Source organism: Microtus oregoni, unplaced genomic scaffold (assembly GCF_018167655.1).
Source record: "Microtus oregoni isolate MIOR12 unplaced genomic scaffold, Mior012 000009F_ref0000495, whole genome shotgun sequence".
Lineage (NCBI taxonomy): Eukaryota > Metazoa > Chordata > Mammalia > Rodentia > Cricetidae > Microtus > Microtus oregoni.
In genome coordinates, this window is record NW_024543068.1 from 57,034,919 (window position 1) to 57,051,711 (window position 16,793).

A 16,793-nucleotide genomic window follows, 5' to 3' on the forward strand; every position below is an offset into this window, starting at 1 on the left:
TAAGACCACCATGCCTCGCTACTTTGGTATTGTTGAAATGACAGGAATACTTACTTTGAAAAGAGAGAATGGGTCACTATGTGCTGGAACACTCAGCTGCAGCATGAATTTCAGTTGAGAAACCAAAACATGAATGGCAGCAGCTGTGGTGAAGCCACTGATTAGGGACTCGGATAGATATATCACCACAAACCCTATCTGCAGAACTCCCAAGAGCAGCTGGAGAGAGAGGGATGGAAATCTTTGTTAGTGTATTAGGGGTGCACATCAGCAAACCAAAGGCTCACACCTAAGTGCTTTAAAACATGAAGTGGGGCCCATAAAAACACTCCTTGGAGAAGTCAACGCCTCTGCCTCCTAACACACCTACCATTCAGGATTGTCCTTGACCTTCTCTTCCATTCCTCAGGTTGAACATTGCATGGTGTTCAGTAGTGCATAAGTCCCATGCCTCCAGAAGTATCAGACCCTTCAAGGACTTCCTTCTTTGCCTCCTCATTTTTAGGTGCAATATCTTTAGAAGACTCACCATGAGCCCTGAACAGCAAAATCTTACCTCCAACAGTCCTCACAATTTTTTTTAATTGGAGCATGCATGGGTGAGTGCAACAAGTTACTCAACTTGTTTAGGAAACATGTGACTAGGGCTAGCAAGATGGTTCAGAGGGTTAAAGTACTTCCTGCCAAGACAGGTGACCTGAGTTCAATCTCTGGGTTCATCATGGTGGAAGGAGATAACCAACTCCCAAAAGTTGTCCTATGAACCTAGCCCCCACATAAATACATAGATGTAGAAAATAAATACATCACTGTGTACTGCATGTTAAAAGCATAAGATTTTAGCCAGGGAGCAAAGGTGCTTACTGTCTCCAAAGCATCATTGCATACAGTGAGTGTATTAAGTGGGTTATACTTTCCCCAGACACTTGACCTGTCTTCTACATCCATGTCTCCAAAATACAGACAGAATCTACATTAGGTTCCACTTTTTTACATTCAGAAATGTGTGAGAAACAAATGACCACAAGGTTTGTCAACAAGCTACACACTTGTGTCTTTACAAAATGACTTTTCTTTCTTTTAGAAATGATTTTAAGGGGGTTGGGGATTTAACTCAGTGGCAGGGCGCTTGCCTATTAAGCACAAGTCCCTGTGTTCTGTCCTCAGCTCGAAAAATTAAAAAAAAAAAAGAAATAAGGGGAAAAAAAAGAAATGGTTTTAAGCAAAGATATCACTGGACTTTTAAGTAACATGTTGAGAAACCCGTGGCATTTGCACTGTCCGTGATGGTGTTGTCCCTGGAGATGGGAAATGAAGGTGCAGTCTCACCATCATCTTTCTCATGTTCCTTCCCAAGCCTTTTATATGGATAGTTTAAAAAGCAGAGCACCATTTTTTCCCAACTAAATTATAGTAATTAAGGCATTAGAAAGAAAAACTTCCAAAGCTACTAGTGTCATTATATAGTTACTTTTGGTGATGACACTGTTCCAATATATTTTTATTGAATTAAGCATTTCATTCCTTACCGTGCATGCCTTCATCCTGCCACTTTTTCTTCTATCTAGATTGTGTTTATCTGTTTGTGTCTAGATCATGTTTACCCTTTGGTTGTGGTTAATGACTTTTCATAAATATTTGGGGAGTCTGGGAGGATCTGGGAGGAGTTAGGGGAGGGGAGAGAATAAAATCATACTTTATATACAATTCCCAGAGAATAAGTAAGAACATTATTTAAAAATACTTCTAATGGTCCACACAATGGGGGCATGCAAACCAAAAGATGGGGAGGAGTCGCAGGAGGAGTAGATACAGAAAGGGACCAGTCAAGACAAACAGATTTTGGTAGAGAAATTATACTAGAATTGGGCTCACCTGAATGATTCCAGACAGAACAGTTACTGATGCAGCCACCATTATCTTCTCCTGTTCCTGTGCATCCAGGGAATCGTTTGAGGACAATTCTGGAGCTGTATTGCCTCCTGAGGCCACTCTTGTAACTACAACTCCCACCATCATACTCAGAACTGGAAACGGACCTAGTTAACCAATGGTCAATGACACTGTCAGCATTGTGCTTCCCTACCCCTGAGTTGCCTTTCAATCACAAGATTACATAATACAAGCTACCGTGTATAATCAGCCTTACCCATAATTCTTTCAGAAAACCGTGAGTCTTCTGAATTTTGCTCAATTTGGAATTTATGGTGAGTTTCTAATAGCATTTATGAAGAGTGACTAAAGCCAGCATAAACTGGTCCAGTAATTGACTTACCCACAGATATGTGTCTAGAAGTGCCCAAGAAAAAGTAAGTGATGACGGGGAAAAAGGCTGCATACAACCCGTAGGAGGGAGGGATGTTGACCAGCAGAGCAAATGCTAAACCTGGAAAGACAACAGCCGGGTCTTTAATTTTCATCAGGTTCTCCTGGTAGTTTAGATTGGGTGTTTGGCACATTAACTGAAAATGTACCAAAGATATAAATACAAGAACTAAAACTAACATCATTAAAAGAATATGAGTGTGAATCTTTGCAATCTTGGATCAGTCTCTCAGAAAGGCTACACACAACACAGGCAATCAAAGAATTGAAAGTAAAAATGCTTCAGTGGGAACACAGATCAATGAAAGAGTTCCTGCCTAACATGTGGAGAGCTCTGGGTTTAATCACAGCACTGGAGAAACAAAAGCAGACTCAAAGAATGCTCTCAGCAAAGTGAGAGCACTTGCCTAGCATGCAGATTGCCTTAGTTTGAATCCACAGTACTGCAAAATAAAAATGTTTAGGAAACTGGGCTGCAGCTCAATGTAGTGTATTTGTCCTGGGCTTAATATATTTACCCCTAATCACATTAAAGACACAGGAAATGGCTATAATGGGTCATGTTTTATGGCACATGCTTGTAATCTTAGCATTGGGGAGGTGGAGGCTGATTAGGAGTTTAAGGCCAGCCTCAGCTATTTGAGACCTGTCTCAACCTCCCTTCCTCTCTCCAGTTTTTAAAACAGAAAGTGAAATGATAATGCAGAGAGTGAAAATCAGCTGTTGGCAAATATATATCAGATGAATGTTTAGTGTCCGAATATACAAGTAACCCTTGCAGATCTACAATAAAAGACAGGGTCTCATAGCCTAAGGTGGCCTCAAACTACCTAAGGTAGAGGCCCACTGCCTCTACCTCCTCGGTGCTGGAATAGCAGGCATGGAACCCAGCGCTTTGGGCATAATGGGCAATCAGTCTATCAACTGAGCCACATCTCCTGCCTTGGCAACCCACACTTTTAAAACAACAAGGAGAACTAGGGGTCTAGTTCAGTCATATGGTTCTTGCTTGGTATGTGTCAGGCCGTAGTCTTGATCTCTCCAGCACCAACCAAAACAAAACAAAACAAAACAAAACAAAAGATGAAGGATTTGAAAACTTTTTTTCCCCAGAGACATGCAAAGGGGTAGTAAGCTAAAGAAAAGGACAGAGACTCAACAAACATCATTAGCTATTAGAGAAAAACAAATCAAAGCCATAGTGAGATGCTACTATTCACTTACTACAACAGCAAAGTAAAGAAAAGACAGCAAGCAGTAAGGTGTGGAGGCATCTGAAGCCCTGTGCACTGCTAGGAGGAGTGGGAAATATGCAACAGTACATCTATACAAGGGATTGAACACTGAGCTACCATGGGAACCAGCATTTATACTCCGAGGGAAATATCCAAGCAATTTAAACATATTTTCACACAAAGAGCTGTACACAAATGTTCATAAAAGCTCTATTGATCATTCCCTCTGAATAGAAATGACTCAAACATGCAATGAAATGTGGTATAACTCTATGAGTAGAATATTGTCCTTGTTACAATATGAATAAACTGGAAAGTATTATGCTAAGAGATAAGAGTCAGATGCAAGGTGCCACATACAATTCCATCTGCACGAAATATCCAGACTAGGAGAATCCACAGACACAGAAAGTGTTAAGGTGAGGAGTGGAAGAAGGAGTGTGAGTGTCTACCAAAAAAAAAAAAATTGGTGTGTGTGTGTGTGTGTGAATGTGTGTGTGTGTGTGTGTGTGTGTGTGTGTGTGAAGGGTAGGAAGAAGAGAAGCTAGTGAAAATATGCTAGAATTAGTGATGCTAGATGCACAACCTGATAAACATACTAAAACCATGGAATAATACATATCAAAGATGATGTAGCGTGTTGGTAGGATGCAAGCCTAGCATTTGTGAAGCCTTGCTCTAGCACACACACGTACACACATGAAAGAATTAAAAGGATGAATCTTGTGATATGTTAATTATTTATTTAATATAAAAGAAAAGGTAAAAGAAGAAAACAGAAAGCAATTACCTTGCAGTACAGCCACTAGCCCGGTGCTGATGCCAGAAACGATGTCACTCAAAAGCCATTCCTTTATTTTGTATGCTGGTAACCAAGATGCTATGGGGAACAAAGACAGGGCAATTTTCTTGGCCTTTTTTGAGGAGCAGCTGAAAACATTGAAAGCCACAGAGCAGTGAATTAATATCATATTTTAGGTTTGGTTCCTAAGAGTATGTAGAAAATTGGCAAAGATGACATCATTTTGAAGATGAAACTGGTGGTCTAACCCCCACGAACAATCGCCTTTTTTGCCCCTGCCAAAAGCTTTGGTCACTACCAAACAAAGTTTTTTAAAAGGAAAATGCCAGCTTTTCTTTGGCTGTAACAGAATTTATGTACCACCCTGAGCTGAACTGTGCAGCATTTCAATAGCTAATTTGCCTGCTTCCATCGCTGACTTGGAAGGGCTGTGTTTGTGCTGCTGCTGAGATGGTGTGTTCCTTTTCCCTTTTCACCTCAGCCAGGGAATAAGAGGTTTGGAAAGCCAAGACTGACAGATTCCTGGAGCTATGGACTAGAGCCAGAAAGGAAAGCATGAAAGCCAGAAAATTTAGGAGAAATTGCGCCCTTCTTTCTTCCTCATTCCAGTGCCGTAAGAGTCTCTTACCTACAACACCCTTTGAGATGATCCAGGAATGTCTTGTGGTGTCTGTCTGCCTTCTTGAACTCCTCTCCAAAAGTGTTTGAGGAATACACTGGTCTGGCCACTACATACTGGTTTCCTATGGCTTCGATCATTTTGCCTTCCCTGGTGACAGTGGGAAGACCTTTGAAACTATGTGGTGAACACTTCTCGCCGTTAGCAGGTTAAAATGCCTGAAACCAAACAGAGTTTGCTTCTTAAATAACTCAGAGATAATGTGATGCAATTTACAGATGAGTGAGCTCCGAACTGAATGTTACCACCTTTTGAGATCAAAAGAGGCAGGATTAAGGGACCTAGGTCACGTTTTGCCATGTGATACCACTTTTTCCTTCAAAAAGCTGACACAGCTCCTTTGGGTAAGTAAGCAAGGATTTTCTGTTTTTATTTTTATTTGGAGATAGAGTCTCACTATGTAGCCCTGACTGGCTTGGAACTCGGTATGGAGACCAGGCTCACTTTAAACTCAAAGAGATCCACCTACTCTGCCTCCCAAATGCTGGGGTTCAAGGTGCACAGCCAAAAAGCAATAAATTAAGTTGATTTATTTACTAAACAGTTCTCGAGAGTCTGTCTTAACCTTTTTTTCCTAGAGGTATTCCCAAAGATATGGTACTAGAACAGCGTGACAGACCAGTCTATTCATTTCCCTTTAATTCTAATGAAGGTCGTTCTAATTTACACATCAGAGTCTTGTTTTTTTTAAATAAGACCTAAAAAATAGTTTTAATTTTTGAAAATCAGGTATATTGTTTAGTTGTATTCCTATGGTTCCTGGAAGTCAAAGGAAACTATGTACAACAAAGAATTGCTTTATTTACATAGTTCATGAAAGACAAGTTTCTTTCTAAGGAAAGACTGTGAGCAACTGACTTAGCCTGCTTGAACTGGTTATATATTGAGACAGTGATACCCATGTTTCAAAAGACTGAAGACTGAGAATGCTTAAAAGTTTCAAAAACTATAACGATGTGTCTGACATGCTCCAGTCATTCACCACATGGTGGTTATTATTCTAACAGCTAACACTTCTGGGACTGGGGATATAGCTCAGTGTGGGACACTTGCCAATATGAGGCCATGGGTTCAATCCCTAGCACCACAGAATAAACAGACAAGTGAATAAATCAATCAAAAATAAAACAACATTTTTTATATAAGTCAATGGTTCTCAACCTGTGGGTTGTGACTTCTTTGGCAAACCTCTATCTCCAAAAATATTTATGATTCATAACAGTAGCAAAATTACAGTTAGAAAGTAACAACTAAATCAGTTTGTGGTTGGGGATCACCACAACATGAGGAAGCATTAGGAAAGTTGAGAACCACTGATATAAGGTATCAAACTTTGTATTCATGTCTCTATTTTGTTTCTATAATTTAAGATAAATTTATAACAAGTTTTATGTAAATTTTCAGCTTGGTATTCACAGTTCTCTGAGGCATTTGGCTATTATTATTATCCTCCTCCTACAAATGAGAAAATAATTATGTGCACTCTCACCTACCACAATCTAAGCGTCTTTTCTTCATACAGCTAGCCACGTCAAAAATGGGACCTCCATTTTCAGACGTTTCTATTTCTTCTGCGACATTCAGTCTATTGTCCAATACAAACACGAGTGAAGGACATTCTGCTGGTTTTTCCCTCCTAATCTTGGTTCTGCGTACCTACCCAGGAGACCCAGTTTTGTTCTCAGACTTAAATCACAGTGATTAACAATTATCTCGTGCTAGATTGCATCTTGTTACATTGTGCTCCCTTCTACCAGAGTCTTTCCGGTGTTTGTGGCTTCACATTCTAACCAGAGACTGACTTCAATTCTTGGTCTCAATTTACCTCTCTTTGGTCACCCACTTTTCTTTCCCAGGACAGTTTCCTGACATCCTTAACTTTCCCTGTGAACTGGCCTCTGCTAGGGTGTGCTTCTTTCTCTAGCCAACTGCATCTTGGATTTTACTGTGACTTTTAGTCTTCTTTCTGAGTCTCCCCTCTCAGCCTGTTGTCGCTGGTCTTTAACCCCTCTTTCATCTTTTCCACGTCACTTCCAAGCTTCCTACCCTCCTGGCTGTATAGTACTCCACATAGGAACTTGCTCACGAAATGGATTTCACTTGCTCTTTGCCCTAAAAAGCATGGGTTTTGTTTGGTCTTTTGGCCAGTTGCCAACACTGTGCCTGGGACATTAGCTCTTAAAATCAGTCCGTGGTCAGTGACTTCTGATGCCAGTGATTGTCTGACAAAGGCTACCTAGAGTGAGGGTTCCAGGGTAGTCAGCCTTGAGAGGAGGGAGACTTGAGATGGCACTTCTGCTGTACATGGCTATGAATGCATGGGGGTGGGAGAATATCTCACTGTTTGGTTGCTCTACTCACATTTCCTACTGAGGCATTCACAGAAACTTACTAGTTTTCTTCCCTATAGAAAACCCTGACAGTGTGTCTTTTCTCCTTTGGGCTATTATATTTTCTTTCTGTTAAACCAAGATTTTATTTATCCATTCATTCATTCACTCATTCATTCATATATTTCTGTCAGTGACAGCAATGGCAGGTATAACTTCTTATCTAGCCCCTTCCTGAGATTACCACAACTGGCTCTTTAACACCCCTTCTTGCAGATAAATCAAGATCCTGAACTCTGGCCCTCTCGCCGCTCTGCGCAGTGGAGACAGCTTCCTCCTCACAGAGTGAGTGGTGGCAAGAGTGTGCTCAAGTTGCAAGAATCAGAGAGGCTTAAGGAATCTGCCCAGACCTATGAGATCTTGAGAAACAGACCCTTTCCCTGCTGCTCTGACAGAACGCTGCTGCCTCACACCCAGGTAACAAACGCCATGAACCCGGAGTCAATCATCCGGACGCACCTCAGCTGAACGGGCTCCCGACAGTCAGGAGTACACGTCACTCATCATGTCTGCGCTTCTTGGGAGCAGATTGCTTTAGTTAAGAATTCAAGTGATTTTATTAACTTGTTTTTTACTCACATGGTTCACTTTTCTTTCCAGAAATTCTTGGGGAGAAATTATGTTCCGTTTCTGGAATCTGGAATTCCAGTTTCAAATATCACACTAACACTAATGGATTTTCAGACTTTGTTTTACCTTTGTGGTTCGATTCTCTTTGAACTCCTTAAAGAGTCAATGACTTTAGGTACCTAGAATTCATTCTTGGGGTACTTGGCTCCCAGTAATCTTGAAACTTTGAGCTTTATTTGTAAACGTTCCCATTTTTATTTACTTTCCCAAGCTGTATACTTTAAAATTCTATTTGGCCTTTATGTAATTATTAATCTATTATCTATTAATGAACATAGATAAACATATACATATATGCATATTTATATCTGGTGCCAAATAACTCACATTTATCATTCTCTGCTTTAAAAAAAAACATTTTTAGCAAAAATTTAATTCTAGAGTTCACCTCTGAGGTCCAGTTTCTCAATTGAGCTATCCTAGTGTATTAATAACATTTTGATAACTCCAGGAATTTTCATGTACATATATTCCTTCCCCATCCCTCTGAGTTTTATCTGATTATGACCAGTTTTCTCTCTAGTCACCTGGGAGCCTCCACTGTGCCTGCCCATCTCTGCAGAGGGTGCCCTATTGCTCTGATTTCTCCAGCTCAACATTTTTCTAGTATTCTGGCCCCAGAGCTCTATCCTTCCTGCTGGGAAGCAATGCATCTGAACCGGTGATTCTTCCAGCAGTGCTAGCAGCTTTATTTAACTGAACCTCGGGACATGTGCTTTTCCTCTTACACAAAGGAACTCTGAAGAGCTTCTCAAGCTAAAGATGGTGTTTGAGGAGACATCGCCCAAAGGGCACACTCTGCCTGGAATGAATGGAAACACTGTTCCTCTCATGGCTCTTGAGACACCCCTACGCCATTAGGGGAAACCCAGAGGTGAGGCAGTTTTATTCTGTGGATTAGTCTCTCCAGAAGAGGATTACACAGTGTTTGGAAACCTGCAACTATGGAGTGTAAAAGGGAAGGGAGAGCAAACAGAACACTCGCTTCAGTGAGCACCATAACCAAGGAGAATCCCAGTTAGCCGCTAGACAGTGTTCATTATTAAGGGCACAAAAAGGCTCTTATTCCTGTCAGTGTGAGGCTGGATGGGATCAGGGAATGATAATGACAGTGTCAAAGAGGTCAAGTGCTAGTCACAAGTAGCTGAGAGGAGATAGAGGAAAGCAAAGCAGAGATGTTAGGTGGGCAATTCTTTCCCATTAAAAGCCATGATCCTCTTGGCTCTCATAAATTGTTGAAGCTCAGAAGGTCACTAATCTATGCCACTGACACACACACGAGCTATTTCTTTGGGAGACATAAATACACAGCCACTATTATGAAAACATTTTTCCCTGCCCTGCCGGGATGGGTGTTTCAAGGCCATTTTAGCATCCCACAAACACTTCCAAGCGTGTTTAGAAGTCAGAATCATTCCATGGAAACAGGGTAGCATGACTAGCATGAGGAACGTGAGGGTGTGGAGGCAGTTTCTCCGTGTGCCTAAGAAAAGCAGCTAAGGGACATACATGTTTGTTTAAGTGGATAATTCACATAGCACAGGTCAGTGTCCATAGTGAGTGTAAGAATGCACAACACAGGCTTCGCATGGCTAGTTTAAGAGGTTTGTTTATACATTGTGGTCTTCATCTCTGCGGAGCTCAGGTCAAGTTTAGCTTGATTTTAGTTTAGACGACAAACTGTTTTCCATCAATTCCATCATTATATTGTCCATCATGCGGGGGCTAAGGGGGGAGGGACCAAGCCTAATTTAGGAAGCACACAGAAAGAGTGAAATGTGTCAGCCATGGTGGTACATGCCAGTAATTCCATCACTAGGGAGGTTCAGGCAAGGGAATCAGGGGTCTGAAGCCAGCTTGCCTCAAACAAAACAGTGAGAATTTGGCAGGCAAGTGTGCCTGGCTTCAGGTCTTTGCTGTTGATGAACTGGGTTTCCAACCTTGGTTTTCTTAATTTTAGAATGAAGAAGCTATTTATCTTTCTGGTAGACTGTTCTGTAAGGTCAGCTAAAGCACAGAAAATTCTTGGCCTTGACTTTCTAGGTTACACCTTCCATCTGAGTTTTATATGGACAGTGCAGATCCAATTTGCAACTGTGTTTATGCAACAAAGCCAACCAAGACCTGTTGGAAACATAGTGTGGTGGTTTGAAAGAAAATGGCCCCAAGGGCTCATAGGGAGTGGCATATTAAGAGGTGTGGCCTTGTTGGAGGAAGTGTGTCACTGGGGGTGGTGGGCTTTGAGGTCTCAGATGTTCCAGTCAGTCTCAGCATGTTACTGTTTTTTCCATCTGCCTGCTGATCTGGATGTAGAACTCTCAGGTCCTTCTCCAGCACCATGTCTGCCTGCATGCTGTCATAATGATAATGGACTAAACCTCTGAACTGTAAGCCAGCCCAATTAAATATTTTCTTTATAAGAGTTGCTGTGGTCATGGTAACTCTTCACAGCACTAGAAACCCTAACTAAGACACATAGTGATGCTGCCAACTTTTCTATGGCTTTCACGTTCACTGTGAATTTATTTCCATAAAAGTAGCAGTTTCTCACTCTCACCAAAGTTTAAAACCATTTTTAAAGAATCTATCTAAACTTCTTAGGTCTGGGAGACCTTTTATATTCGGGCTTTTACTTATCATACAAACTGTCTTCTCCTCCTTTGTCACAAGTACAGTAGGAAGTTCCTAAAACACCATGAAATTCAGCATGCTATATCTTTGCCCACGTTGTTTCCTTTATCTGTGATGTTTTCCAACACCTGCCAAGTCATCCTTAAAATTTTGAACTGTCCCTGCCATAAATTCCTTTCTTCATCCCTTCAACAGGCATTGATTGACCTGTAGCCTGTCAGGAACTCGGCAATACATGATAAAAGGGAGCAGCAAAGCTTCCTGAGATCTCTCAGCTGAAGTTATCCATTTCCTTCCTGAAAGTACCCTGGACATTTTTCTATTCCTATCATACAATACTATCATGACTTTTTATGGTTTTCTCCCCTAAAAGACTGAGCTTCCTAAGAGAAAATCTCAAATCTTAGTTTTTTGTTTTGTTTCATTTTACTTTTGTAAAGTCCTTTAATGTAGTAAAAATGTAAGAAGATTTTCTGAAGTGAAGTAAAATACGAGCAAAATGTTTTACACATACTTGATGTAGCCTTAACACTCGAGTTTACATACATAAAATGATTGAGACAGTTGATAATGAAAGAATGATTTTGAATATGAGTTAGAACTGAGGAACATTTAACTTATATGTGCTTCCTGAGTTATACCTTAGGTATATCACCCCATTCCTTGTAAGGGATGATGAGAAAGAAATATGGACTTATCAGAGATAGTGAGGAATAGGATGGGGGAGGCACTTTCACAATGTTTCTGAAAATGTAAATTAGTGCAGCGATTGTGGAAGCAGTATTGAGGCTCTGAAAACAATTAAGCATGTATCTAGCACATTATGTACATGACCACTCCTGGGTTTATACATTAATGAATCTCAGCCAACACACAACAGAAATACCTGTATCCCTATGTTTATTACTGCACTATTCCAGTAACTGAGTTAGCAATGAATCTAGGTATCTGACAGCAGATGAATAGACAATGCATACATACAAGTTTTATTCAACCATAAAGAAGAACAAAATTATGCAGTTTTCAGGAAACTGAGTGACCCCAGAGGTCATCACTTTAACTAAAAATGCCAGACTCAGAAAGATGGCTCATTTTTATTTATGCTGTCTTAGATGAAAGTAGGAGGGGACTCTTTGGGAAGAAGGAGGGAGCCAGTGGGAGGTGGGCAACAGAGTGGTGCAGAAGAATATGACAGAAATATTTGGTACAAATGTATTAAAATGCCATAATGAAGTCCACTGTGCCATACAATGAATATGAGCCTTAGAACAGGTGGACAGTGAGAGACCAAAAATCCTCAGAGAAGACTTTGTTGACCCAAAGGAAAAATCATTAGAGACACACTGGAAGATATGATGACAAGTTTTAAACTAGTAGGTTCAGAGGACAGTAAAGAGAACCCCTAGCCATTCCCATAAAGACTGTGGTTTTCTGAGCACTTTCAATTCCTACATGCAGACAAGGTAGGTATTGTTATTGCCAATTCACATGCAGAAACTGAGCTGAGAGAAAGAAAACGGCTTTTCTGACTTTTGCTAGCAAGTGACAGAGCCAGGAACAAAAAGCCAGGTTTTGTGATGACAGACTCACTGCCCTGCGTATTGTTCCCTGTGTGTTAATGTGGGAGCATGCCAACCCTGTCCTGGAAATAGAAGACACGAGCCAGGAGCATAGATCTCCAGGAGAGCACTCCTGTCCTTGAATACAGAGCTCTTGCTCTCATTGTCACGTACACAAAATTGAGTCAAGGTAGCCTGAGACTCCATCTTGAAGTCACTTGGTTTGTCTCAATCTTTGGACCTTAGCAAAATGAAACCAAGGCCAGGGGAAGCTTTTCTTTTTCTCTCTATTTGGAGAAACAAAATCTTTGCTGTAGACAAATGTTAGACTATGACATTGCAAATTTATTCTAGCAACTTAAAAATGTCCATTATATCCATAGTGGTGCATGCCTTTAATCCCAGCACTTGGGAGGCAGAGGCAGGTGGATCTTTGTGAGTTCAAGGCTAGCCTGGACTTCATAGTGAATTTGAGATCAGCTAGGGTTGCATGGTGAGACCCTATCTCAAAAAACCAATCAGCCAACAAGAATATTGTAAATAAAATTTCTGACACTTAATGAATAGAATCTAGTTAGCATTGATCATTGATAGAATAGGCACCCTGTATGAGCTTATAATAGTCATGGCATCGAATACTCAACTTCTGTCAATGGCATTCTCTCTCACCCCCACCCATCTCCTTTTACTCTGTCCTTGTTGCTGTTCCCTTTCCTCTTTCTCTCCTTTGCTCTAGTGTTGGACTTTGTCGGGTGTCTGGAAGATAAAGCTCTCATGTCTGGGACAAGTTGCCTGTCGAAATCTCTTCTCACAGCTGATTCTACCTCCTGTTGACAACTTTTCCTAGAAGGTTGCTGTGTTTGCCAGCCTTTCAGAGCAGATAGCCTACCTATAAAACCCAGTTTAGGTGAATAATTAGAATTATCTGAACAAATAAAGACAAAACCCACATCTATCTTTGAAAAGTCTATTTAAGTTGTAACAATGCACACAAACATTTACTTGGTAACTTAGGACTCTTGAAATATTGAATTCACATTGCTAGTTCTCTGAACACATTTTCAATCTATTAGTGAAATCACTCAAAATATTCACAATTAGAAACTCAAGATTATAACAGTAACTTTTAAATAAAATAAGGCATGTTAAGCAAAAATATTTTTGAAGCAAATCTGTTTGAATACAATGGTCATTAAGTTTAGTTCCTACCTGGATATACTCAGTGAGGAGCTTCAGCAACAGTGGAAGCCGTCATGCTCTAGGAGACAGTGTGCATCTAGTTGGGTCTATAGGCTTTGAATGCATCCATGTGTACTAAGATGTCTATATATAGGTTATATAAAGCGGTGGGCAAATTACCTTTCTGTCGGCTTTAATAATTAACTTTCATTAACTTTTACAACAATGGAAAGACTCCAATATGGTCTTGACCTTTGAGACGCTGATCAGCAGAAGTGATGATGACAACAGCTTCCTCGAGTTCCTGGTGAGATTAAACCACCCACTGCACTTGTGTGTGTGTGGCAGAGAGGTTTCATTGGTTTGCAGAGATTTGCACAACCATGTTTTTAAAAAAAACTTCACGGTGTTATCTCCCTGACATTTCACCTACCAGTTGAGATGGGAGTTCAGGGGTGTTGTTTCTTGGCTGGGTGACTCCACAAAACTTAGTAGCTGCAGAAGACGTGTGTACAAGTTAACTCCTGGTGCCATAAAGGCCCCCGCTAGGAAGGCTCTGTTGACTCCAGGCAACCGTCCTGTGGTTTGTAGTTTGATTTCTGATCCTGTCACTGCTCTTGCTAAAAGCACTAATCCCTCTGTTTTTAAGTCAATAAGTATTTTCAGCGCTCTTCTTGTTTAACCTTTTAGCCTTTGACCTTCACAATCTCCTCTTTAAAAGGTTCACTTGTGTTTCTATCTGACTTCATTTTCCACCTTACTTTTCGTAGCCAACTACTTGCGTGCCCCGTTTCTCCTCCAGCATTCCCAGCTTCTATTCTGAACTCTGTTATCTTTCTCTCCTTTTTTTCCACAAAGAAAAGTTCCATGTCCCCAGTGGCCCTCAGATTTCTAAGTCCATCCAGACTTGCTCAGGATCTCTGCAGGACTACCTGATGGCGTCTAGATCTGGTTCACCCAAGTCTGAGCCCTTGATTTTCCCTCTCAAATCTGCTCCAACTCTGTTTTCCATTTTAGAAAGAACACGGCCTTATGCTCATGTCAGAAATCCGGGACCATTTTCTTTTGTAGTCTGTCCATCTCCAGCCACATCACCTGCTTAGTCGTCCCTCTGCCAATACAAAGCCACCATTTTACTTCATCATCTCCCAAGCTGTCAACACCTTCTGCAAGAGCCCCTTGCTGACTTTTTAGCCCCCGCTTTCCCTACCCACTGGTCAGAATGAAATTTTCATGCTAGCCTCTTCATGGAGCTTATGATTATACTTGGAGTTAAAGACCAAAGTCTCTCACAGTGTCCTCCTGCCCAGATCCCCACCTCACCTGACACTCTAGTGTCTCCTCTAAACCTGCCATAGTGGCCTCTGCTGGTCCCCTGAGTTTGCAAGTTCCTTTCTGATATCACACACTCTTTCATTTTCTGTCTGTCTTGTTATCTGACTTCTCCCTTCTTCAGAGAGAGCCTGTTTCCCTTCCTGATTTCAACAAACCCCTCATGGCTTTCTCTCCTAGTATCTTAAAAGAATAGCATTATAATTTAAATATACACACTTATATACTTCGATGATCTTTGACTCTTTTGTCAGAATGACAACTTCAAGCATAGATGGGTTCTTTCTGGGTACCACTGCATCTCTAGCACCCATGATGAATCTCTTTCAGAATAACTACAGTTACTGAATGAGTTATATTGGATACATTCAGGTCTAAAAGAATAGGAAGGCTGCTGAAGTTTATTGTAAGATAATCTAACCCATGTTTAAAATCTGGCTCATACAATGTACTTACTAATAAACTGAATTAGCTAAAGTACTATTTATCTCTTTATTTTATTTCATTTTATTTTTTAAGATAGTGTCTTGCTGTGTGTCTGTGACTTGTCTGGACCTGGCTATGTAGACTGGTCTAACTTTAACTTCACAGAGGTCTGCCTACATCTGCCTCCTGGGATTAAAGGTTTTTACCTCCTTGTCCAGCTAGCTTGTGATTTTATTAATAATAACTAACATTCATTGAGTTTCTACTATGAGCCCTAAACAGTGTAATTGTATTTTGGGTTTGCAATTGGGTTTGTCTCATTTACTTAGAAGAATCAACCACAACACAGTATTTTAATTCATATTCCAGTAATAAATGAGTATATTAAGATTTGATGTAAGTGGTGGAGCCCGGTGACGTATCCCTGTCACTTCTGTAATAATTATATAATTGCTTTTGATTACTTTAACAAATGTATGCCTCATTTGCTCAGAGTACTGTGCCCTGATCAAATTGTATGTTTAGGTTTGGGTGCTGAAAGAATTGGAAATGTTGTACTTAAAAATAGAATCTTAGAACTATTGATCAGAACTAAAATAGTTCATCTTTACAACAAATGAGAGAGTTTGTGATGGGTGAATGCAAACTGAGCTAAGATAAATGAATGGCATGTCTATTTACTCACATAACCAACTAAAGATTTTAATAGAAACATTCCATTGAGACTTGTAACAAAAGCTTCAAAGATTAATGGTGCTTAACCATATGTATAGACACAAGAAATCTAGAGAGGAAATTGCAGACTGTCTTTAATGATAAACAAATTTGATGAAAAATATAGTATAAACTATATCTTCATAGATGTGAAGGCTCAATATCATAGAGTCTTATTTAAATTAGATGCTATAATAAGATAATAATAATTTAATAATTTTTTTAAAACCTACAAACTGGATAAACTTGCCCCAAAACTTGTATGGTAACACAAAAGACTAAGGAAGGATAAGGCAAGCTTGAAGTAGAAAAAAATTTGAGAGACTTAATTTGCATGATATACATATTTTGTTATTAATTGATAAAGGGAGCTTTGCTTACCGTGGGTACTGTTGTCACTGGGCAGGTGGTCCTGGGTTATATCGAAAAAGTAGCTGAACTTGAGGCCAGAGGCACCAGTAAGCGTTTTGTTTTAGTTTTGACCTCCAGGTTCCGGCCCTAACTTTCTTCAGTGATAGATTGGATTCTAAGTTGAAATATGCTCCTTCCAAGTCAAAAGTAAAATAAAGTGCATTTTAAAAATAATTTTTAAAAATATGTAGTAATTATCAGAATGCTTATTTGTATAAATGTTTGTATAAATATGAGGATATTTATTTGTGACATGGGAGATATTTAAACCAGTGGGAGCTTACCAGAAGTCTTAGAAGCACACATGGGAACTACTTATGATAAAGGTTACATGATGGTAACAAAGGAACCCACTTAGAAAAGTCCAGTTCGGATCTCCTAGTATTCAAGAGTTAGAGGCAGGAGGATGGTGGGTTTGAAGACTGTCAGAGCTATATAGCATGACCCTGTGTCAAAACTGTTTTTCTTTTTAGATCTCAT

General features: G+C 40.1%; 1 protein-coding gene across 2 annotated transcripts in view; it reads right to left on the reverse strand.

Annotated features, from left to right (window-relative positions):
* Nucleotides 1-13,564, reverse strand: part of Slc26a3 (solute carrier family 26 member 3) — a 33,491-nt gene extending 19,927 nt beyond the window's left edge. Inside the window, exons 1-6 of one of the 2 annotated variants that reach the window (XM_041658646.1) lie at nt 13,461-13,564; nt 4,991-5,199; nt 4,351-4,490; nt 2,276-2,386; nt 1,876-2,039; nt 55-219 (exon numbers count right to left, since the gene is read on the reverse strand). In XM_041658646.1, coding sequence (XP_041514580.1) covers nt 55-219; nt 1,876-2,039; nt 2,276-2,386; nt 4,351-4,490; nt 4,991-5,121 — 711 coding nt within the window. In that variant the 5' untranslated portion in view covers nt 5,122-5,199; nt 13,461-13,564. Of the gene's footprint in view, nt 1-54; nt 220-1,875; nt 2,040-2,275; nt 2,387-4,350; nt 4,491-4,990; nt 5,200-13,460 lie in introns of those variants that run through there. The other variant, XM_041658647.1, reaches the window with a different exon arrangement.
* Between the last annotated feature and the right edge of the window lie 3,229 nt (nt 13,565-16,793).